General features: G+C 42.6%; 1 protein-coding gene across 7 annotated transcripts; it reads left to right on the forward strand.

The window, feature by feature from the left end:
- Window positions 1–25579, forward strand: LOC124065616 (vinculin-like). Of its 7 annotated transcripts, XM_046401127.1 has the most exons (24): window positions 1–802; window positions 7108–7178; window positions 8876–9026; window positions 9858–9966; window positions 10977–11099; window positions 12078–12238; window positions 12547–12549; window positions 14206–14296; window positions 14388–14535; window positions 14664–14817; window positions 15137–15312; window positions 15396–15494; window positions 16298–16488; window positions 17202–17401; window positions 17699–17827; window positions 17941–18090; window positions 18201–18309; window positions 18446–18748; window positions 18843–18967; window positions 19875–20060; window positions 21320–21496; window positions 22544–22747; window positions 22831–22935; window positions 23749–25579. In XM_046401127.1, the coding sequence occupies exons 1-24, from the start codon at window positions 635–637 to the stop codon at window positions 23893–23895; spliced, it is 3480 nt and encodes a 1159-aa protein (XP_046257083.1). In that variant the 5' UTR covers window positions 1–634; the 3' UTR covers window positions 23896–25579. The 7 variants fall into 7 exon arrangements, with proteins under 7 accessions (XP_046257083.1, XP_046257087.1, XP_046257084.1 ...); XM_046401131.1 differs by lacking the exon at window positions 21320–21496; XM_046401128.1 differs by lacking the exon at window positions 12547–12549 and having other exon boundaries at window positions 2–802.
- Window positions 25580–25682: the final 103 nt, after the last annotated feature.

Below are 25682 nucleotides of genomic sequence, written 5' to 3' on the forward strand. Positions count from 1 at the left end.
CACTGATGCAGCTTCTGATCCCATTTCCAACGTGCTGCATGGTTGCAGAGATGTGAAGTTACAGAGCAGCTTCCAAGCACAATTCTTGCCACACACCTTTTCTAGTTGTGTAGGCTCCCTCCTCTGCACACACGTCTTCTCTCACATTTTATCACAATCTCTAACACATTAAGTTACCCCAACACTTTCCTTTTCAGGACCAATGGCATGCATGACGTAATTTGGGGGAGCGCTTTCACTTGTGGTGTGTGCGTGTCTGTGTGTATGATGTGTGCGTGCGTGCGTTTGCGTGTGCGGGGGGCGCGTCAGTGCGCACCAACACCAACCCGCTTGGCAGCTGTATTCCTTTGCTGTGATTGGACGGAGGGCGGTGATTCCGTCTGTCACGATTACGGTCGCTCCCACCGGAGGACACCGACAGTCTGACTCTAACCGAGGTGCTCATCAGAGGAGACGGTGCACACCAGGAGGAGAGGGTTTCGTCCCAGGAACTGGACTGAACTCGGGATTTGTCCTCCAGCCTGTGACGGTGAGGAGGGGAGAGGAGAGGAGAGGAGAGGAGAGAGGGGGATCTTCACTGCTGGAGCGACCAGCCGCTTTTCTTCTGACGGGGCTGCGGTAAAAGTCTTTCACGATGCCGGTGTTTCACACCAAGACCATCGAGAGTATCCTGGAGCCGGTGGCCCAGCAGATCTCCCACCTGGTCATCATGCACGAGGAGGGGGAGGTGGATGGGAAAGCCATCCCGGATCTGACGGTGCCGGTGGCGGCGGTGCAGGCGGCAGTCAGCAACCTTGTGCGGGTGAGTCCCGAGTTCTGATCAGGGCGTCAATTCACTAAAACCTCAACGGCAAAGTGCCTGCATCCGGTGACATTTAACATCCAAGTTTGCAGTCCAACCATTGCGAACCCGTTTAAACCGTCGCTGCTGGAGACATGCTGGTGCAATGGCTGGTCTGACTGGTACAGCTTTTATTTAAGCAATGTCATTAATTGTTAGACTAGCAGGTCGTGAGACTGTTCTGTACGACACAGGTGCAGTTAATTATTTTTCTATGTGCAGTTCAGATGGATTTATGGCAACCCCATCTTGATCTTTGCTCGCCATTAAAATGATATAAAACTGCCCTACACCCAGCTGACGCTCATGCGTGCTTCACGAGCTCCTGCAGCGTTTGTGCGCACACAACACAGCAACACAACAACATGACAAACTTTGCCTCCATTGATAATCAGATGGCCACTGGGCTTAATGGAGTTTGTGGGGCGGAAGAAACGAGTGCTGATTGAATTAACAGGATGCGTGTTTCCCCTCTCCCCTAACCCTAACCCCCCGTCCCCTCACACACACACACATACAGTGCGTTGGGAGGGAAATGTCACTTGTGCCAGAGGGAGACTTTTACTGGAGCTGCTCTCAGCTTCATGACACTGAGTTAGATTATCGCAGAGTTTGCCCTTCGTGGAACAATGAATTTAAGAAACTCAGCCAGTTCATAATAACTTCCACAGACAACAGATAAACTCTTTGGTCACTTCTCAGACTCTCATCAGACTCCCATCTCTTCTCTTCAGTTCCTTAAGTGCTCTCTCTTTCCTAACTTCTTTGACTCCTCCACTCACCATGTCTACATCCTCTGTCCGTTTTCTCCTCTGGTATCTATATCAAAAGAAGTCTAAATGGTCATTTTGTATCGTAAGAAGTTAGATCTTCAGTCAGACACTGGACAAATCAATACCGGCGGCATCATCAATGCTGCTTCGGGGCTGTCGTTATTGACGCAGGGTCAGCAGGGCTTCACTCACTCATGAGAAATCAGCAGCAGACAGAAGGAAACTCACTGGCTTGCACTTTAATTGCAGAGTCCAGTGAGGAGGAAAGAAGCTGGTTTTGTGTTAATTTGAGCCAGAAGGTATCTCAGAGTTGGGGAGGTCACACTTCACAATGCCAGAAAAACTCTTACTGCAGGTTGTGTGGCGGACTGCAGGGCTGTCTTTGCTCTGCTCTGCTCACCCGAGATTTAAAAAGGCTTGGTAGACTGCCTTGGTTAGCACCTTGGCAAGTTTTATTTTGTTCTGACTTGGGTTTATTTATTTATTTTTGTATTTTGCTATGACTGGCGACCAGTCCAGGGTGTACCTCGCCTCTCGCCCATAGTCGCCCATAACAGCACACCTTAGTGCTGTTCTGCTAAAACAAGATACTTGTTTTCACTAGGATTGCTTGAAATTTGAATTATATTGGAATGTACAGAACATGATTTATTTATACTTAATTTGCATTTATGAAGTGTAAATTGGTATTGGTAATTGGTATTACTCGGCATGTGGAAGGATAGCTCAGAATGAATAAGAAGACAGATACATTTGGATTATGTAGTCATTTAAGAAGTTATTAATATTTTAGCACAGTCAGTCTCCACCTGGACTTTGAGTCAGTGACTGAATATTTCCATCATGTTGTGGAAAATGATAAAATCTAGCCATTTAACCTTTAAAATGTTACTGTTTGTCTATAATAGTTTCTTTAAAACAACTTTCAGTTCCAATTGATGTCATGTCAAAGTTTTCAATAGTTTTCGCACAAGGCTGCTGCGTCCCTGCACAAGGACACACAAGATCATTTCGATAAATATGTCATTAACTGATAATGAAAAAGGGCTCCTTAGTTGTGCGTCTTCGTGATAAATCCCCTTTTATGTGGTACCATCCAGCTGCACTGAGTCCTTGATATCCCGTTGCTAGCAGGCACACCTCTCCGTGTCACTCCTTTTCTGCTGTGTTCTCGCTGGTCCGCTCAGTTGATCCATCTAGACAGTGAGCAGAAGGAGGCTAATAGCAGCCTCAGGCACGTCGCTGGGTCTCAGGCAGATGATGGAGATGCGAGGCTACATTCAGCGATAAGGGCTGAGTGACACTAGAAGGTGTTGGACAGAGGGAGGAGAGACTCCGAGATGAGGAATAAAAAATTAACGCAAAAGACTAAAAGCAGAATGCAATAACAAGTTAAACGAGCTGCTGTCTTTTCCAAGCATCTGAGGTTTATTGTACTCTTAGACAGTCTAGATAACAACCCAGTTAACTGCAGATATATGCAGATGAAGAAAAATGATGAGTAGTTGTGTAGTTCACTGACAGCAGAGTGAGAGTGAAGAAGTGGGTGACAAGAGGGTACTGATAGAGAGCACAAAAGGTGCTTGAGAACACAGCTTGTAAAATCAGCAGCAGTTGGTTGCCGGGTAGATAAACCTAAGTAGATGTAAAGGACACTTAAAGCTCAAATACACACACTTCTCAGCACACATGCTTTATTTTAGAAAGCTGATTCATTTCTACACCTGCGCAGTTTGAGCTAAGATATAAGGCAGCATACAGCGACATGCCACCATCACCACAAGAGTCCCGCCACACACTGATACAATTACACTGTATACCCCATCCAGGGTGGGCTGGCTGTGGGGGGTACTTAAAATCTAGGTCACTGAGACACACGCACTCACACAGACACACACACAAGATGGTGTCAGTCTCAATCTGTCAGAGGTTGCGCAAGGGCTGACGCCGATTGGGTGAAAGATCTGAAAGATTCTGCTGGTTGAATTTGGTTGAAAGTGTGAGCTCGCTGAAGTTGTGCTGCTGCCTCAGTGCTGTCTGTGAAGTGTCTGCTCCTGAAGGAGTCAGCAGAGATCCTGAGTATGTCTCGGGGGAAGGGGGGAGGAAGGAATAAATAGATTTACCGTTGAGTGAAGTAACCACACGCTGACAGAACAGAGCAAAGAGATGGGAAGAGGGAGAGGAGGAGGGATGCGGAAACTAAAACTCTCCAACAGCGCGAGGCAGAATGAGGAAAGAAGAGGAGAGACGGACTTTTAGTCAGACACGGCACCCTGTGAGAGGGAGAAAGTGTCTCTCGCGTCTTCAGACCAGATTCTGCCAAGCCTCATAGTCCACCCTCCCACCTCCACCCCCCTTCACACACACACACACACACACACACCAACTGTTCTCAGCCTGCTCCACCATGTAAAAATGAGCCATCTCTTCTTGTTCATTGGCAGACTCACGATGAGTTTCCGGCTGTGTTCTCAGTCTGCTTTAATCTGCTTCTGATTTATTTTATAGGCACAATTGTATCTTTTTCTTTTTCCCCCTTTTGTTTATTTTCTCCTTTTTTATTGCGTTTCCACATGTTGAAATGGTTAGCTGGCAATATTGGTTCATTGATTGATTCCATCTTGCTAATCAGACCTCAGGTTTCGGTATGTGTTTTACGTGCTACACATAAATTATTCGTCATATATATGTAATACAAACAATCAAGAATTATCCACAATCAAGACAGTCTTTAATAATATAACTCATGATTACTTGTAGTAATGAGTTGACTTTTGCCTTCACTCTTTGGTTGCACTGGACAGTTAGATCTCATGTACAATAATGTGAAATCCAAATCAACAGGCTGATAATCGGAGATTATGAGGGCTGTACCCACATCACAGCTGATGCCGGTGGATCTGAGATCAGACCGAGCTGATTGTATTGTGTCAGCTTTGACTGTCAGCTGTCTGGTTCCTGCTGAAGCAGTCACACCTTTCAGGCTGCACAACCACAGGCACATCACACCGTCAGGGTGTCCAACCAACCTCTTGACAGTGCATTAATTATGTATTGAATAATTGATGCCAAGCCTTGCTGCTTACAGGAAACTCTGGAGCTCACACAGCTCTTTGATCAGTCACCTGATGTGACTTGGCAAGTTTGTCTGGAGTTTTCCATCAGCGTGGGCTCTTCTCGTAGGGCTGCATTCCTCGAATTTTCGAGTTGAGAATCTCCCTGTTTTTTTTTTTAATTTAAACAAGGAAACTCACAGAGACACATTTAAGCCATCAGATGATTTAATTACTCATGCTGATTTACAGCACTGCCAGACATTACGTGTCATCCAACATTAGATCTAAATAATTTTAATAGATGAGGTTGTAAATGAGGTATAAGAGAATGATTGCTAAAAATACATCTTTCAACTGCTCCTGAGTTATTTTATGTTGCATACATTAGTTAAAAAAAGACAAAAGTACTGATGAGAATAGATAGATAATAGATAGCTTTCTTGTTTCTTGCGTTTTGTAAAATACAACCAGTGATGATGGCATTAAAGCAACTTCTTTTTGTGCAATTTGGTGTCCCCACAGTTTCTGTGCAACATCAGGTCGTTAGGACAAATCTCAGGTTTCTGTAAAAATATTGTCAAATATTGAAAACATTTACTAACTGCTACAAACACCTGGCTATATCATAACAGCCTGAGATTTGCGTTGTCTTTCGCCTCTTGCTCGTTTACTCTTTTTCTCTTCTTGGCTTCCGCCGTCATTGTCCTCCTCAGGTCTCTTTTCATCTGTCATGATGTTCGAAAAGCCTGCTGAGCCTTGCTCTGCTGCCCGCTCGCCTCTCATCTAGCTGCACGGCTAACAGAGTTAACCAGCAGCTTCACTTAGCAGCAGTTACAGGCCACTTTCAAGAAACTCCACCGTAAACTCATCATATAAAGCGTTAAGTGCTGAGAGCCTGCCTAACTCATGCTGCACAAACAGGCTGAGACAGAAACACCATTCACTGTTTTGTCAGTGTACCATCAAAATGAGGCATGATAAAATAGTTAGAAAAGTTGCTTTAATTAATCACGTGTTACGTGTACAAGATAGAGTAGTGTGACATTTACTGAAATTGTTTTTTTTTGGGGGGATATATTTTAGTCCATACCAGCCACAGTGACCAAAATAGGAGAGGCCTACAGTGTCTATAAATGCAAAATGGTCAGTAAAATCTAAGATAAATCACATCTGTGTTGTTTGAGCGTGCTGTGTGATGGCTGCCTCCTGAGTCTCTGGAGCCAGGAAGTCTATTAACTGACTTTCGTTGATGCAGCAGCAAGAGACTGATGTCACCATCTCGCTGTAATTGCATCTTAAGTGGGTGCGCGCTTGTGTTTGGTGAGTGAGAGTCAGCATTACAGAGAGGCAGTTTTTCAGCCAGCTGCGTCACTTCATAAACATCTGCAGAGGAAGTAAGCAGTGTCACCCTGCTGTGTGTCTGTGTGTTTAGGTGTGTGTCTGTGTGTGTGTGTGTGTGTGTGTTTAGGTGTGTGTCTGTGTGTGTGTATGAGAGAGAGAGAGAGAAGGAGAGATACCCACCGTGACCTTCGGTCTTTCTGCAAGTGATTTGTATGAGATACGATTTCTGAGATAAAACATGGAAGATGACAAACTCTTTGAGGACAGATTAGATAGTCCCATATTTCTTGTCCTCTCATCCTATATAAGGAAGAAATGTTTAATATAATAACATGCATAGCAGGACATAAATACTGACATAGAAATGTTTGTCTGCAAAATAGAAGCTCATATGTATTGGCTGCTGTTTACTGTTTACTCTTATGTCGCTGTTTACTTACTTGTGTAGCGAGAATATTACGTGGAACCAAATTTACAAAAAAATGTAATCGGGGTTCTTAATGTATTGAAAGAAAATGTGAGGGCATAGAGATACTGGAGTTTTTAGTTCGAATCACATTTAGAAAGAAAATATTGTGAGGGATGGAGGGAGGAACAAATCAAGCAGCTCTAGTAGAAAAATCAATACTCACAGTCTGGACCATCAAGTTCAGTTTGTTCAGTTTCAAGAAAACATGTATTTACCTTTTCTGGGTCCCAGATATGATCAGGAGCATAACATAGCATTATACTTTCTAAAAGTCCCTGTATACTCCTTCCCAATCCAACACCCCTCCTGATGACCAGATGAAGTCCGCTCCACACACCTCCAATACACATCTCCATATATGAGTGTTTGGTCTGAAGACTTTGGTCAAATCAGAGTTTTTCTTCTGACTTGCCCTTGTGTCAAAAACAGACTGCTGAATCAGCTGGAGTCCGAGCTGCTTCCTCTCCAAGCTCGAAAGATATGACATGCATGCGTGGTTGAAATAGGTGTGAATTGATAGACACTCGTTCATCCTTCAGACTAATAATAGAGCTCACTTAAATACTATTTCCTGTCTCACTGCTGCTAATGATAATAAAATAAATGGTCCACCCATGTGTGTTGCAGGTGGGGAAGGAGACAGTTCAAACCACTGAGGACCAGGTGATGAAGAGAGACATGCCTCCTGCGTTCATTAAGTAAGTCTGTCTCTGGCTGCTCCTTTGTATACTTCCCCCTGTCCTTCTCTCACCCACAGTCACTCACAGAAATGCCCAGAGACAGAATTATGGAAATCGTCCACTTCATCTCAGCAGACAGAGAACTTGTTGGGAGGATTCCAGATGATTTAATGTCAGGAAACGTGGCTGCATTCCCAACTGCAACAAAGAGCCACTTCTGAGGCCGAGCTCGGGTGACTGTCCGGCTCCAGCATCCAGACCTCTGAGAGGTTGTTTGTTGTTTTCCAGCTTGCATCCAAAAAGCTGCTACTCAGCAATTCCAAGACTTAGACATCAGGTGGCGTTTGCTTGAATGTATGTTGCTTTAATGTCATTGTGCTTTTACTGTGCACTCAATATAATTGGTTTCAAGTTCCTCTCTCTCATTTCTTTTCCTGTCATCGATTGTTTTTAAAATCTTCCAGTTAGTTTTTCAGTTTTAAGAAAAGGGTCCAGACTTCAAGCAGATCCACACACACTTCTCTCTGAGGCCCACTCACACACACACACACACACACACGGGGCATTACACCATAAATCTCACTCACTCGGCTTGGAAGAGGGCGTGTGGGAATGTGAACCAGCCTAAATATAGATGAACCAGCAGCCATCGATACCCTGACCAGTGAGGGGGTCAGAAAGAGGAGGGACTTGGATTTATTTGAGAGCTTTTAAAATTCATCACCTTCTTTAAGTTAAACTTATCAGTGGCCTCGAAGGAATTGCTATAAAAACTCAAACTTTTGACCATTCTCAGATTGTTAATGAGAAATTGGCAGGCATTTCAGTATTAACAGTTACATTATTTCAAACACAACAAACAATAAATCCCAGATTTAATTACAGGACATTCAAAGCTTTGTCATTGCTCTTTATATGGAGGAGACTATTTTCCAAACGCAGAACTAAACTGAAAAACTTTCACACTTCCCACCTCGTGTGCACCTTGTGACACCTTGTAACGCCTTGTAACCATCTGTTGTCACCCACAGCTTCTTTAACCGAGAGGAAAATGGTTCTCCTTGGTAGATGTGATATCTGATGTACTTAATTTTCAAGGTGATAAATTCCTATTATTGGTAAACATATACATTAAAGTAAAGCTAAAAGTATCCAAACACACTTCTCTGCTGGGCTGTTTTTCAGGGGGTGGGCTGGGCCATTTTCTTTCAGTGAAGGGAAATCTTAATGCTTCAGCATACCAAGACATTTTGAACGATGCTGTGCTTCCAACTTAGTGGCAACAGTTTGTTGAAGGCCCTTTTCTATTCCAGTATGACTGTGTTCCAGTGCACAAAGAAAAGCCCATAAAGACATGGTTGAGTGAGTTTGGTGTGGAAGAACTTGACCGGCCCACACAAAACCCTGACCTCAACCCCATCCAACATCTTTTGGGATTACCTGGAGATTACAAGCCAGGCCTTTTCATGCAACATCGGAGCCTGACCTCACAAATGCTCTATTGCATGAATGGGGAAACATTCTCTCAGAAACACTCCAGGTTCTTGTGGAAAGCCTTCCCAGAAGAGTTGAAACAGTTATAGCTGCAAAACTGTCTGTGTATTGAGAATGCAATGTCACTGAAGTCCCTGTTGGTGTGATGGTCAGGTGTCCCAATACTTCTGTCCATAGAGTGTATGATGAATGCTCATCTGAAGCCAGCTGTGTTTTCTCAGGGTGGAGAACTCGAGCTCTAAGCTTGTCCAGGCAGCCCAGATGCTAAAGGCAGATCCATACTCTGTTCCCGCACGTGATTACCTGATCGATGGATCGAGAGGGATACTGTCTGGGACGTCCGACCTGCTCCTTACCTTTGATGAGGCTGAGGTGCGGCGTGTGTTTGTGTTTGCCTCCTTATATTAATGTGTGTGTCCTGAGAATCACTCTGACTTCAGAGATGTGGTATCTTTCAGAGAAATAAAGCTTTATATAGCTGTACAGAGGAAGGGGGAACTCAGCTTCGAGCAAGTCTGTAATGGAGTCTCTAATGCAGCCAGATCTAATCACAGAGATCAAATGACTTCCCTCTGTCATAAATCAGGGTGTGTGTTTGTGTGTATGGCTGGATCTGTTTGTGTCTATGTGTGAGGATATTGTACGTACCAGCTTGCTTTTTATGTGTTTGTGTTGTAGCTGATACCCATTAATGACTGGAACAAGTTTTTAATCAGCAATGTGAGGAAATTTTGGCCAGTCCTCAAAAGTTCAAAGGGTTTTAAGGTTAAAGTCTGGTTTTAACTGTTAGGTTAGAATTAGATTGGTGTAATAAGGAATGCATTATGCCAGTGAAGGTTCTCACAAGAATACATGTACAAGTCTGTGCTGAATGTTTAATTGCAGCTCCATAAGTGGAGTCACATTGGGCACGTGATAATGCTCCCAACAGCTCATCACTAGCCTCATTTTGAAAGAGCAACTCCTCAGAGTCACAAGATGTACATCACAAGACTGTACTCACACACACACACACACACACACACACACACACGCAAAGACACTACACAAACAACTGAGTAGCTTCAGCTCTGTCTAAAAAAAGCTCATGCACACATTGAATTTTGTTCTCATAATAAAGGACTTTGTCTCTATCAGTATAAGCCTTTTGTACCTGTTTATATTTTCTCATCTGCTTGTGATTGTATCTGTGTTGTGTCCCAGGTGCGTAAGATAATTCGTGTCTGCAAAGGTATTCTGGAGTATCTGACAGTAGCTGAGGTTGTGGAGACCATGGAGGATCTCATCACTTACACCAAGAACCTGGGACCAGGTCAGCAGGAGATTCTCATCCATAATGTTTTTGAGCATATACACTACTGGCATTTTTGTCAACAAAAGAATACTTAAAAGTTATATTTTGGGCCTTTGTGCTGTTATTAAATAGTTGATAGAAAAAATGTGGAAATATGGGAAACAACCAAATCAATCATTACCTTGTTCCGGCTTCTAAATTGTCAGGATTTGCTTTGCTTTGTTTGTTTTATTTTAAGTAACATATTTAGATTTAAGACTGCCTCTCTGTCAAAACAAGCAAATTAAAGATCTCACCTTGTACTTGTGAGTTTTTCATAATTTTCAGACAATTTATAGACCAAATCTTAACACTGATCACTCAAGCAAAAAATGAGCAGGTTAACCAGTAATGAAAATAATCATTAACTGCAGCCTTATTCACATTGGCACGTGAGGACAACTTGGGTTCAGCATAGTACTTGTTAACATCAAAAGAGGTTTTTCACAAATGCATCACACTATTTGGCATTGGTGATGTTTTATAAAGACCACCACAAAAACATGAAGCATGCCAAGCAAGCCAACCTTTGTTTTGGGCTTTCCCTCTGTCATGATGAAAAACTAAATAAAGCGACTGCTCCTCTGACACTAAGATGCTGTGATTAAGAATCAGAGTCTTTTCCTGGCAGGAGAATGAGAACATAAACTGGCTATTTATCATCAGAGGTAAAAGGTCAATTGTGTTGTCAGTGCACAGCAGCATAATGAGCTGGAGGAAATCTGATGCCAACTTTTTCTCACACTTGACTGATGTTTTCATTGAACGAGATCAGTCATTCATGAAGTAATGATCTGTTTGGATGTGTTGGAACTACTCAGTTGGTGAATGCACTTGAGGATGCCCTCGGCCTCGTGTTGCAACATAGCTAAAACCAGACGAAAGTTGCCACCATTTGCTGAATTCTGCCTGCTGGTCGGATTCATTTTCATAACCTCTGAACCTTCACAGCACAATAAATCCTCCCCATTTTTCTTGCCTTTCCACAGGGATGACCAAAATGTCAAAGATGATTGAGGAGAGGCAGCAGGAGCTGACACACCAAGAGCACAGACAGATGCTGGTCAACTCCATGAACACTGTTAAAGAGCTGCTGCCTGTTCTTATATCAGGTGCGTCTGTTCGACTGTGTGTGCGCGCGTGTGTGTGCGTGTGTGTGGGCAAACGACATTGCAGGTCACTAAGCATCTGACAGTTGTTATAGCAACACTTATAATTACAGTCATTAGTTGCTGGGGATGTGAGACTGACTACACATACACACATCGCCCACTAGCTGCTCTCATACTGCATCCTGCACCAGCAAAGCAGAGGAACTCTGTCACAGCTTTTGCAAGCAGTACTTTCAAGTGTGCATGTGAAATGTGGATGTCAGAAATGTTTGGACCAATGGTTTGGTCTTGAAAGATCAGAAACCATTTTGTAATTTACAGTGGATATAACCAGTATTTTTACACCATGGATCACATGACTACTTGTGAATGAGTTTGCTGCTGGTAATGAACCCACAGATAATTACTGCACAACTCTGCAGTTCCCCCTCAGCTCTGTGGAGTGTTTTAGCACCTTTCAGCTTTGTGTTGTTCTTTTTCATCCAGCAACTTTATTGTTGGTTCACTCTCATTGAAAAAGCTGACAAACACACTGCAGCTGATACACACAGTGGAGCTTTTAGCTGCTTAAGTGCCAAATTTTATTTGTCAGGAATTGGTGAAGACCAAAACATAGTAAAAATCTAATTAAAAAGAGAGTTAATATTGGATATAGTGGCTGGAAACACAACTCCAAATGAATGTTCATATTGCTTCATATCTGCTGAATGTATAAATAAGTAAGAGTGATAATATCCTGTTAGCACTGCCCAAATGGACCCAACACATCAGCTAATACAGCTTCAAGACAACTAAGCTTAAAGTGTTTATGGGGAATTTGATGTTATATCTTTTGTGGTTTTGGCACAGCATCTTTTTTGACACTAAGGCTTTGCAGCAAATAGTTGCTTTAATTAGCAATTTTATATATTTTGTGATGAATCTATGCTCTTACTGTATATGACCCATAATCATCAATACTCACGTTTCTGTCCTCAGCTGTCAAGATTTTTGTCACAACTAAGAGCAGTAGAGGTGCCGGCATCGAGGAAGCAGAGAGGAACAGAAGGTTTACCTTTGAAAAAATGAGCGCTGAAATCAATGAGATCATACGAGTCTTACAGCTCACCACATGGGATGAAGACGCCTGGGCCAATAAGGTACAGCCTGCACATTTGAAGTCTGATTTTATTCATTTTATGCCCCAAATCCCCCTCAACCCCTCCCCAAAATCAACTTAACATCTCAGATAATCACTTTTGCTCTCCAGTGCCTGTTTGCACACACACACACACACGTAGCCACACACACTATCCACACATCCCTCTGTGCTGCAGAGAGCATCTCCAGAAAATTCACACTTTAATTTCTGTCTCCACTTTTCTTTTTGCTTGGTAGTATAACTCCTGGTTTTTTCTTTTTTCTTTTCTTTCTTTACCTTCGTCCTCCATTCTTTTCCTCCCTGTAGAAGGTAAGCCTGTTTTTCTCCCCCTCTGCAGTTTCTAGCATGCAAGAGTGTATGTGTATGAGAGATCTATAAGGAAATATGTCCTCATGCTTATATATGTATCTGTCATGCTGGTATTTAACAGTAAGTGTGTCATATGTGTTAGTCCACTGACTGTTAGCTGACGTGATGATATTCAGCATACATACTTCATCACTATATTGTTACACGTGTGCATCTGTTTGTCTCCAGGTGTCCATTTGAATCAAATGGCTTGAAACAGATGACAGTTATTTAATTTTTTTTTTTTTTTTAAGGCTAAATGACTGCTTCGGACCCATTTTCAAATGTGGTATTTTCCTTGTTGTGGTGCCAGTTTTTCCTGTGTGATAGAGCTGTCAGTAGCACAGAAAGATGCTGTTTTGGACACAATATACTCTCTTGGAAATGTTCTGGACACATCAGTTAGAGAGTGTGCTATATGAGATCATTTACTGGTAAAAGTTAGGATCTGTTTCACTAGTCTAACCTGTAACTCTGCATGTTTCTCTGCACACAGCTACTTCAGACAATGATCGCTCTGTTTGTGTTGTGTGCGTACGTGCGTGTGTGTGTGTTTGCTGCGAACATACCACATACTCTCTGTCTAAGCTGTGATAAGCACTTACTGTCAGGGTGTGGGCTTGGGGGGGGCGCTGGCACATGATGACTGTCCTCCTCTCAGGTCATGAATTATAGAAATAAGCTGGTTGGTGTCCAGACTCATCCATAATAGATGGGCTGTATTGAACGGTTCCACTTAAGTGGTTCATTCTCCTCTGAGCTGGAAAAAGGCTTTTTGTTTTTTTCTCTCCACCTGTTATAAAGCAGCAAACGAGTCTGTGGCATTTTTGATGTGAAGTCGCCCCTCCCCCCCTTTAACTGTCTCATTTTCCCCCTTTATCATCGGTGATAATTACTTTTAGGTGGCACAGAATTTCTAAAAATACTTAGTTATAGGTCTAACTTTACAACAGCCTAGCTTAAAGCTTGTGTTTTTACTAATGACTTTATTCATTTGCTGCTTTGAAGATTGATAATAAACGTTAAAAACACTAACCAAGTTGAGAGCCCACAGTTCAGTAGATGCTTTTGTGTGTAATGCTTCTAACCCAGTAACCACTTATGAGTGTCACTTGTGACTTATGACCAACCGCTTATGACTAATTCAGTGTAAACTTTACACAGCTTGCAGATGTAAATCCATAAATTAAAAACAATCACATTAAATGAAATTTCTGAAATCATTTACTTTCAAGTCAAAAACTGGTGCTATTTTTCTTATTATCAGTAAATTCCACAAAAAAAATCAAAACCAACAATGAGCTGATCCTGTTAAGAAGTATTGCACGTATTCAAAGCCTGATATAGCAAAAAGTATGAAAGCTGAACTCCAGCACTGAAATTTAAGTTGAATCACTTCTATCTACATCAATGTCACGTGTATCAATCCACAGCCAAAAGTAGTCCCCAACAAAAGCAAAATATAGCATTTGGGTTTTTTTTTTTAAATTTCTTTTTCCCATTGTTAAAGACTTACATCTTCAGTAGGAACGAATGGGCCACAGGCAAGCTAAGTTAAAAAAATATGAAGAGACAGACTAAAGCTATACATAGTGCTGTGTTTTCTCTTTACCTCAGGATATGGAGGCTTTGAAGAGATCTCTGGCTTTGATTGAGTCAAAGATGGCACAAGCTAAAAGCTGGCTGAGAGACCCCCATGGACAACCAGGTAACTGGATTTTTTTATGCTTTCGGCTGAACCAGTCAAATCTTTAGATGCAGTTTCACAGCGTGATCTTGCGGTGCGCCCTCATCCCCAGGCGACCCCGGCGAGGTTGCCCTGCGTGTGATTCTAGATGAAGCCGGTAAAGTGGGAGAGCTGTGTGCTGGGAAGGAGAGGAAAGACATACTGGCAACCACTAAGGCTCTGGGACAAATGACCGACCAGATTGCAGATCTACGAGCCAGGTAGTGTGTTTGCATGAGATAATATTCCTAATAATATAATATAATATATAAATATAATATCTTCCTCTTGTTCATGCGATGTATTTTGTCCTCATGTGTCAGCTGTGTGTGTTTTTCTTTCATGACAGAGGCCAGGGCCCGACCCCGGGGTGTGTTCAGCGTGCAGGCCAGTGCTCACAGGGCTTAGATTTGTTATTTGGCAAAGTGGACGGCGCTGCTCGTAGATTGGAGGCTCTAATCAATGCCAAGCAGGCCATTGCCAGAAGGCTGGATGCTGCACAGGTCAGATAAAATAGCAAGAACACAGTAATCCATGTTAAGGGTTTCCCCAATGAACGATGCTTCCTCTCTGCACTATAGTTGTCCTATTTTTGTCTCTTGTTCAGAAATTCTATTTGATTTCCAAGCAAACAGAATTCTGTTTGATTTCTAAGCAAGTGGTTTGTTATTTTCAGGGAATAATTGAAAGCTAATGTGGAAAAGAACACTTAAATGCTTAAAATATACAAGGTTTAGTGTTCATTTCCCATTCTTGGTGCTTTCTTGTGGTGTTTGTTATTCCTTAACATGAGAATTAATCCATATATGTGCATTTTTTTAGGCCTGGCTGGCTGATCCACATGGTGGTCCCGAGGGGGAGGAGAACATCAGAGTGCTGTTAGCCGAGGCCAAACGCATCGCAGATCTCTGTGAAGACCCCAAAGAGAGGGATGACATCCTGCGCTCCATCAGTGAGATCGCAGGCCTCACCGCCAGGCTTGTGGAGCTGCGCAGACAGTATGTTTTCCTTCCTCTAACACATGCACGATCACTGGTGTTTTGTCAATACTTTATGTAATTCTTAGACCCTCTTTTTGTAGGCTCAAACTGCAACCTCATGCCACCAATAGCTGGCATATTTTACCTGCCTGGAAAATATGTTGTTGCCTTTCAACCCTGGGCGTCAGTCCTACAATAAGGTTTCTAACTGTTTGAACATGGTGTGATGGGGTCGTGGTATTTATGTGGAGGGTCAGCAAGAGTTTGAGGATTCCATCTTAGTAGACCTTAAAGGAAAATAGCACTTAGTTCAAGGTTCATGTCACTCACTTTCATATTTGAAATAAACTTCAGATGGAGTGGTGTGGTGCTTTTTGGGTTTAAGAGCGGTTCATTTACTAAATTGTACTGCAGTTCTGTAAAACACAGTAAGATGAGACATGTTAGGACTATATTTTTCTGAATTTTACTCCCACTGCATGTATTCACCATAAAAGGAAACCAGAGATAAACATGAAAAAGTAAACCAAATGACCCAGCTGTTGTGCAGATCTTCACAAAAACTGTGGATGTGAACTTTAAAAGGAGAAAAATGAGACTGTCCCCATACACAAGAACATTTTAGAGTGAATCACACATGTCCAAGCCTTAGAAAGATACTTTTATAATATGTGGCTCTTTGGATTTATAAACACTGTATTATCTTCTGTATAAATGACTGACTGGCTACAAAATGTGTCCTGGACCAAAACTTGAACCTTTGTGTCTGTGAAAAACACACATGCTCCCAGTACAAATAATGACAGACGCAGTAGCTTTATTTCTGGCTACACAAGACAGAAATGAATGTTGACAAAAACAGATGAAAAAGTGGCATGGACCTTTGACAGTGGTATTTCCCTTTAAAGGGGTGTCTTACAGGGCTTTGAGTTTAAACATTTGATAGGTTTGAAGTCGGTATTCAATGGCTGATTTCTACACTGTGTTTCCTCCCTCCTCGTAGGGGTAAAGGTGACAGCCCAGAGGCCCGTGCGTTGGCAAAGCAGATCGGGGCGGCGCTGCTGACTCTGCAGTCCAAAACCAACCGGGCTGTGGCCAACATGAGGCCGGCCAAACCCGCTGTCACCTTGGAGGGCAAGATGGAGCAGGCCCTCCGCTGGGTGAACAACCCCGGAGTGGACGACAGAGGAGTAGGTGAGCCAGCGGATGGATGAAGGCTCCAGGGGAGAACGATGTAGTAGCTTGATTAAAAAACCAAAGCTCTGACCTTCCATTCCTTTTGTCAGCGGGTGATGGAGAGTGTATGTGCTGAAGTGGTCATGGCAACACGTGGGAAAATAGCCAGCAGTTGTTAGTTGATCCTGAAAGTTTTGAACATTTCTGAATGTGTCTGGAAGTGAGTGTGCAGGTGACCGGTGCTGTTTCGTTAAATTCCCAACACTGAGGTATCACAAATAACTAACTTGACATACTTAGTCATTCAGGGAGCAATGTGTTTGCCTGTCGCTGTATTCCTGTTATGTCATTTTATTTGTTTCCTATTTTGTCACACGCTTCCCTTTTGGAGCAGAGTGTGAGATACTACAGTGGAACACAGGTACCCGCCTACAATATGCTTTGTTAGAACACATAACACTATAGATATGAAACAATAACTTCCTGGAAACTTCCTGGAAGTGGTCAGCATGTACCACAAAATTCAGCATCGTCTTGCAAGAAAAGATATGAAGTCATTTGTCACCTTTTCAGAGAGAGATGCTCCATGTCTAAATAAGGACATAAAACAATTACAAGTTCTTATTGAGACATAGCAATCTTGTTTTTTTTTTTGTTTTTTTTTATTGAGGGCCAATGAGATATTGGCATGCCAGATGTAATATTGACTTCTGCCCTGTGTCTCTCCCCAGGTCAGGCAGCAATCAGAGGAATGGTTGGAGAAGGGAGGAGACTTGCAGGGGGCCTGTTAGGTCCGTATCGACAGGATATGATTGGACGCTGCGACCGAACGGAAGCTCTAATGACATCTTTGGCAGACATGGCCGGCAGGGGCGAGGCTGAGGCCCCTCATGCACGAGCCACAGCCGCACAACTGCAGGACAGCCTCAAGGTAGCTCAGCTCATCATTTAGTTATAAATGCGTTTGTCTAATACCAATCGAGTTGAATTGTTATTGTGTTACATATGTGATGCAGTCAAACATTGTTTTAAATTATAGCGAAGATCCAAAAGTTTACAAATATATCCAAAATGATGCACCTGGCATCTAGTATATTTCCATTTGCAGGAATAAATATGGAGTCTTGGGTTTGTACTGTAGATGCTATGACTCCGTGTGTTTATTATTGAAAATATTGGTGCAGAGCTCCACCTAGTGGATTCATATGACACTCCTTGCTTCTACCAGGACCTGAGGCAGCACATGCAGGAGGTGATGACCCAGGAAGTATCTGATGTTTTCAGCGACACCACAACCCCCATCAAACTGCTGGCTGTGGCTGCAACTGCTCCCCCTGATGCCCCCAACAGGGAGGAGGTCAGCAGCATACAAAAACCTGTGATTTTTCCAAATATGGTTACATGATTCGTTCATTTCTACTGATTCTGCACCACCCGATCTGACAATATCAGTACTAATATTTGTTGTAGGTTTTTGAAGAGCGTGCAGGGAACTTCGAGACTCACGCAGGTCGACTGGGGACGACTGCGGAGAAGGCTGCTGCTGTGGGAACAGCCAATAAGAGCACAGTAGAGGGCATACATGCTGCTGTAAAACATGCCAGGGAGCTCACACCACAGGTGCTAATGCTTGTTTAGCTGTCACTGATTTGAATGATTGCATACATGGGTGAAACTTGCAGCAGTCAAAGTCTGGCGTACACACAAGTCTGACATTTGTTAATGTCCAGGTGACCTCTGCTGCTCGGATCTTGTTGAAAAATCCTGGAAATAAAGCAGCATACGAGCACTTTGATACCATGAAGAACCAGTGGATTGACAACGTGGAGAGACTCACCGGTGAAGATTTTCTCTACATTTCTTGTGTATTTTTTGAAAGTATTCGTAGTCTTACAGTATTATGCTACGCTAAGAGGTTATAGATGAGAAAGACTTCAGAGGTTAACCTGTGTGTGTGTGTGTGTGTCTGTCTCAGGTCTGGTGGATGAGGCCATCGACACCAAATCTCTGTTAGATGCCTCTGAGGAGGCTATAAAAAAAGACATTGACAAATGTCGAGTTGCCATGGCGAATGTTCAGCCCCAAATGCTTGTTGCCGGGGCAACAAGCATAGCAAGACGGGCTAATCGGGTGCTGTTAGTAGCGAAGAGGGAAGTGGAGAACTCTGAAGACCCGCGGTTCAGAGACACAGTGAAACATGCATCCGACATCCTCTCACACACCATCTCACCCATGGTGATGGATGCTAAGGCGGTGGCTGGGAACATACAAGATAAAGGTACAGGAATATGCAATTGTGTGCTCAAGATACTGTACGACACAGTTTTGCTCACTTCATTATCTCTCTTTATGCTTTACTATCTCCTCCACAGGACTTCAGAAAGCCTATTTGGACTCATGCCTGCGGATCCTGGCTGCAGTCGGAAAAGTTCGAGAAGCTTTCCAACCGCAAGAGCCCGACTTCCCTCCTCCACCGCCTGACCTGGACCAACTCCATGTAAGCACAGTCAAATACACGTACCATCCACCGCCAAACTTTGAATTTCCCGCCACCTCCTTACCTACTAAAAATGAATACATCAACACAGATGTGGAAAATTAAAGAACAATATTTCATCAGCTTTAGTAGTAGTGACCTTGAACTGCTTTCAGTGCACCACTGTGCTACAGTAGAAAGCTAGTCAGAGTGAGCAGCCCTCAGGTGTGATAATAAATGTAAAGTTTTTATGGAAGATGGCATAAAATGTTCGAACTTAATAAAATGTGATCAAACACCTGAAACCACAGGCTTATTTTATTAAGTATAAAGGCTCCGAAAACCCATTTTCAGGATCATATTTTTTTCTATGAGTAACTGGGTCTTACATGGACACGTTATTTGGGTCAGTTTTGAGAGGTATTTGTATTTGTGTTTTTTACTGAGATTTTCTCACTTGGTGGAGTTCAGTTGGAAATACGTGATGTCACATACTCCTGTGTACCAATCAGCGCTTAGCAGCATTTGGGTGAAATTTAAAATCAGATCAAACCACACACGCACACGGTCCTGATGATGCTGGGTTTGAAAGTAGTCCTGAATATTTATTAATATTAAATATTCAATATAATTAATAATATAATATTTCATTAAAAAATATTTAAGTTTTAAAAAGCAGTCAGTCAGGGGATATTATCATCAGTCACAAAATATAGTTTAAGAATTTGGAAGTACTGTATTAAAGGTAATGGGGGGGGATAAAACTTCTTAACCATGGAGGGTATACCAACACCAAAGCCTAAAGCCCCAATGTGTTGAGTTATTAGGTCTCATTGATATGATGCTATCTGAATGTCACACTGCTGTTTTTTCCTAAAATGCACATCAGTGTGTTACATATCTGTGTGTGTGTGGGTGTTTTCTTCAGGTTAGTGATGAGCAAGCACCACCCAAGCCCCCCTTGCCAGAGGGCGAGGTGCCCCCACCTCGGCCCCCGCCTCCTGAGGAGAAGGATGAGGAGTTCCCAGAGCAAAAGGTTGGAGAGGTTCTCAGCGAGCCCATGATGGTGGCTGCCAGGCAGCTGCACGATGAGGCACGCAAGTGGTCCAGCAAGGTCAGTTCACACTAACACACAGAAAAGTACAGTTTGACAGTTTGCTTATTCACCCCATCAATATTGTTTCGAAATCTGTAGCATATGGGTGAAATCAGGCTAGCCAGCTAGTGATGTCTCCATGACATGCTGGAACACATGACTGAAGTGTTCACAGTACGTTACTTTATCTCTCTGTTGACTGTAATACACCTGTCCAATGATGAAGTACTCTCATATTCTGCACATATAAGTTTTGTTTTTTTTTCCTGAAATCATGTTAATGCTGAAATGTGGAGATCAGTGGCACAATTCCAATTTCAGACAGAAACTGGAAACTGTCATGTGTTCGACGTGTCTGCATGTAAGGTTCATTAATGGCTTACACATGCACACTTATATGCACAACGTAAATCTGGTTAACAGTCATTGGTAGAGAGACAACAGAAAACAAAGAGCGGTGTATATTTGGAGGATACTTTTATTGTATTCTTTGCATTCTTTGTATTCTTACTCCTATTGGTGTTTATGTTCTGTATGTGTGTATGTCCAAGTGTTTTTGTGTGGAGGAACTGGGAACAATTATTCTGTGTAAATAGCCATTGGTTATCCTTGAATAATGCCTTCTAGCTCTCTTTGTGAATCTCACAACTCACAACCCTCTGTAGCTCTCCGGGCAGTTTTTTCACACCTGCTTAATGGTTTATACATCAGAGGTTGTCTTTTGAAACAGGGCACAAAATGTCTCTGATAATGGCTCTGGGTCTCGCTCAGTTTCCCAGCATATTGCTAGGCTCCTAAACAGATTACAAGGATACCAACTGCTGGTTTTGGTTACAGTTTAGACCTTCTTTGATATGGAAATGCTTTACAAAATGTCAACTCAGCCCCTGCCAGAGTCAGCGTAAGGCCCATCAACCCCCTGCTACCTGCCCAAGCCAGCTCCCTTTTCCTCTTTTTGTTTTTATACCATCCTTGCTTGCGGTGCTGTTTCACCTCCCCTCTCCTTGCCCTTCACTGTGCTTATATTCACTCCTTCTCCCTCCTGTAAATACTCTGTCCTCTATTCTTCCATCCAGTGCCTCTCATACTGTACTAAACGCCTCCTTTTCCCATGCTTCCCCCCTCCTGCCATCCCTGGCTTTCCCCTTTTTCTCCACATTCCTCCTTTTTTACTTCCTCCTACTCCTCCTCCTCTTCCCACCCTTTTTGCCTCCTCCCTCCCTACTCCTCCAACCACCACCAACAACCCCTCCCCCTACCCTTCCCACTCCACCTAGCCTGAGGATGAGGAGGCAGTAGAGGAGAGGGAGGTAGATGATGAAGATGAGTTTACTGATGGTGAGGATGACTATGAGCCAGAACTGCTGATGATGCCCTCCAACCAGCCTGTCAATCAACCCATTCTGGCAGCAGCCCAATCTCTCCACCAGGAGGCGCGCAAGTGGTCCAGCAAGGTCTGCGCACGCACATGTACATGAGTGCACACACAACCAGACGTGGGTCACATAGTGTTTGCTGATGGCCGTCACTGTATGACCCCAAACACAGACACACACACATACTCACATCCATGCATGCATAAGGGAAGGCCTGCAGAACAAAGAAACACCCTTTGGAGTACTAGCTGACAGTCACTGTAGGCTGCTCAAATAATGAGCTCTGCATCTGCCACTACCATGGAAACCTCCAACCAGCTGTGGCTGCCGTTTTTTGTTGTCTTTTTTTTTCACTGTTGTTGCATCACACTCCGTCATGGTTGACACACGGTCATGCTGATGCCATGCTAAGGTTGCACTAAAGGTCGAGGATTGTTGGAATGGCAAGTTTGTATGTTGCACCACATGGATAAACTGGTACTGGCTTCACACATCCCTCCCTTATGTCCATGATTATAATGAAGATAAAGTGGTTTACAGGAGGAGCCAGGCGCTCTGTCGCGCTGTTATCGCTGTTGCCAGTCACTCATTGTCTGGCCAACCTGTGAAGCCAAGGATGACAGTTTCCTTCTGGGTGATGTAGTTTTGACGGTAGACTGCTTGCCTGCCTGGTATGATCACCTGCTTCTGCTTCTCAGTGTCAAGGGTGTGTACTGATCGCTCCAACACTATGAACATCACCTCATGGGCACTAACCAGGAGAACTTCAACACTGTTTCCCTTCAAAACCATAATATGAATTTCAGAATTATCCTCTAACATGGGGGGTGAAGAACGTGCTGTGCTAACTTACACAGACCCTGCATGCAGCTTTTTGCTTTTAAATTTAGTGCCTGTTTTGCCATTGTGGTTATAATTCATTCATAAAAAAACACTAACATTTGTTTAGTGTTTGAAAATACTGTTTTCAGTACCCTACATTTTGATTATTATCAGTACTATCATAAAAGTATGTGGAAAAATGACTCAATATGTTCCCATTGCATTTTCACCTCTTATCCAAAGCCGCGCTCTTCTCCAGTATCCTGCTCATTGCTCTCCCTGCTTCCTCCTCCATCTTCACAGGGCAACGACATCATTGCAGCAGCCAAGCGGATGGCTCTGCTAATGGCAGAAATGTCTCGACTGGTGCGTGGTGGAAGCGGGAACAAGCGAGCCCTCATTCAGTGTGCAAAGGACATCGCCAAGGCGTCGGATGAGGTGACAAGACTCGCCAAAGAGGTGGCCAAGCAGTGCACTGACAGACGCATCAGAACTAATCTGCTACAGGTGAGGACAAACTCATACAGACGCAAACACATGCTGAAAAGTCATCTATGAAATATAATTCACTTATTTTTCTCCCTATGAAGGTGTGTGAACGAATCCCCACCATCAGCACTCAGCTGAAGATCCTCTCCACTGTCAAAGCCACCATGCTGGGACGAACAAACATCAGTGAAGAGGAGTCAGAGCAGGTAAACTCGGAAACAACACAGAGCTTTTGGGGATACACTAAAGTGTTTCTCTCCCGACGCAGATACTTCAATTCATAACATCTGCTGATACTGAGTTCTAGTTCAGTGTCAGCACTTTCATTTTCACAATTTTTGTGTGCTTTTTTTGTGTCTGTGTGCATCATTGCACCACTTGTTGTAATCATTCTTATGTAAAGTAACATGTGGAGAAAGAAACTGTTTAATATGGATCAGTCATGTGATGCCCAGTCTGCTTGATATGGACAGTATCAGTACACTGATACTGATCTGGCACACTGGATCCATTACGTCTTCCTAACAATTACTTACTTTTTAAGACTTCACATTACCAAAAAATTATCGTAGGCTTTTAAAATATGAAAATGGTAGTTCAGACCCTTTTTTGCTTGGGACCTCTTACACAAAAGCAGAGAGAAACATTTCCCTTGTAATCTTCTTAGATGGTTTCGTTTGAAGAACGGCTTGAGGCTCAAAGAGGTCAAGTTGTTCAACAGACAAAAATGTCCAGAATAAATACAAACAATTTGGTTTGTTTTGGTAAGAAAGATCCTACCACATTAATCATATCACTATCCCTGACATTAATAATGTGATGCTTAGGAGAGGTCTGACCCCTAAGCTGGACATTGCTAATAATACTTCAGTATTTTTACTCAAATAGGCTTTTGAATCCAGGACTTTTACATAAATCTCAAAACCTATAATACCACTGACAACATGTCTTCTTTTTGTCCCATCTCTGTTGTTATTTCATCCCTAACCGCTTCACTTTGCCAACATTTCCTTGTCCAGGCCACAGAGATGTTGGTCCATAATGCCCAGAATCTGATGCAGTCAGTGAAGGAGACCGTGCGAGAGGCGGAAGCAGCTTCCATAAAGATCCGCACAGATGCAGGGTTCACCCTTCGCTGGGTGCGCAAAACCCCCTGGTACCAATGAACAAAACTGGTAACACTCTTAATTTGGCACAACAGCACACACCTGGAGTAAAAGTAGCAATGTGCATATTCCTTATGAATAAACATGCACTTCCTCAAAGAGGAAACGGCAGGTGATTTGATCCATCCTCCACTGTAGTTTGCAGGTTTCATTTGATGGAGTGAGTTCAACTTTGCTCTCCACTTCCCTTTATCTGTATCTATGGAATCACGCAGGCTAATCGGAGACCGTTTTTAATATATATTTTTGGTATGTTGTGTTACAAGAGTTTATCCAAATCCCAGGTATATATTTTTTGCATGAAAATTTTTTCTATTTTTTAAAGGCAAATGATGACAATAATACTTATCTCTGAGAGGACGTTTACTTTTAATTCAGTTATTTTCAGTGAGAGTTTCTTATTGTCTATTGTATGTACAGTAATTATTTGTTTTATGGATGTCACTTAGCTCTGAGCTTTAGACACTGAGTTTGACACTAAATTGTGGAGTCTTGAATTGGAAGATGAGATCTCCTCTCTTCAATGTTTACTTTTAGTTTTAACGCTGTTAACTGAAGATTAATTGAAGATCTGTAAATTCAATAGTGATACATCATCACTGCTGTCCGGTGATGTTTATACTTGAAGAATTAAAAGGTCTCCTGGTTTGAAAGTGTCGTGACTTATAGGCAAATGATAGTTTCAAAAGCGATTGTATAATTTTGAAAAAAAAAAAGTATGGTTGTCAATAAAGCTTTTTTGTTGTTGTTGATTGCAGGAGGGTTGATAGCCAATAGATAAGAGATTTTCACTTGCCTGTTGCATTGAGCCACAGTGAGCTTGAGATGGCCGGAGATGTTTGTTTTATGTGTGTTTTTAATTTTTTTGTTTGAACTTTAACTTTCACGGTGAACAAAGCCAAAGGACTTGTTTTACATGACAGTCTAACAGCGAAACAGATGTTCATTCAAGAGAACCTGAAGTCTTTTTTTGGCAAAATAATGTTTTTTTTTTCTCAAGTTTTGCATTTTTTTAATCAATTGTAGTGCTTTGTGTGTTTTTTTTAACAGTTGAACTGTTTGGGTTTTTCTTTTCAAAACTGATTAAAACCAATGATTTTAGACAGCCATTCAACATCCTGTTTTTAGACTTTTCTCCACATGAGCTCAGTAGTCCCTCTCTGGTTGCTCTGACGCATCATTTTCATACAGATTTTGTAGATGACCCCGGTGGTTTGAGAACAAAGACCTTTTTATGTGATGTCAGGCATTGGTGCAAGACTAGCAATCTAGTTTTTTTTAGGTTTAAATTGAGGAAAAAAAGAGTGTTTTTGTATTGAATAATTGCAATGACACAGTTTACAGATTTACTTATCTTATGAATTGGTACCTCAATATTACAAGCAATCAGATCAGTGTGTATGTGTGTGTATGTGTGAACCCTCTTCACTTAAACAGTATTGGTCAGCCGTCCCCATGATGGTGAGGGGACGGAGTCCCGAACAGCAGCACAGAATGTTAACTGCATTTTCATCTTTATTTGGGCCTACTGAGCATGTAGCAGTCACTGACTCCTCACTGAGAGCGACAGGGTGTACTTCTGTGTGTACTTGACGTGTTCATTCACACCCTGAATGTATTCTGATAGCTTCTAGCCCTGCCAACACATATGCTGTGCCTTGGAAGAATAAAAGACTGTAATGAAGAGTGGACTCAGCCTCTTAATTAAGTCACTGGTACCCCAACATAAACTGAGGGGGCGTTGTGGCAATGTTAACATGCACATGGTCTAATATTTGCTATAACAC

Source organism: Scatophagus argus, chromosome 10 (assembly GCF_020382885.2).
Source record: "Scatophagus argus isolate fScaArg1 chromosome 10, fScaArg1.pri, whole genome shotgun sequence".
Lineage (NCBI taxonomy): Eukaryota > Metazoa > Chordata > Actinopteri > Scatophagidae > Scatophagus > Scatophagus argus.

What these genes read in the sequence shown, in the direction of transcription:
- LOC124065616 (XM_046401127.1), top strand. Translation starts at nt 635, where the DNA reads ATGCCGGTGTTTCACACCAAGACCATCGAGAGTATCCTGGAGCCGGTG. An exon ending in CACCAAGAACCTGGGACCAG is followed by an intron (nt 9,967 to 10,976) that starts GTCAGCAGGAGA and finishes GCCTTTCCACAG; the next exon opens with GGATGACCAAAATGTCAAAG. An exon ending in GTGAAGAGGAGTCAGAGCAG is followed by an intron (nt 22,936 to 23,748) that starts GTAAACTCGGAA and finishes TTCCTTGTCCAG; the next exon opens with GCCACAGAGATGTTGGTCCA.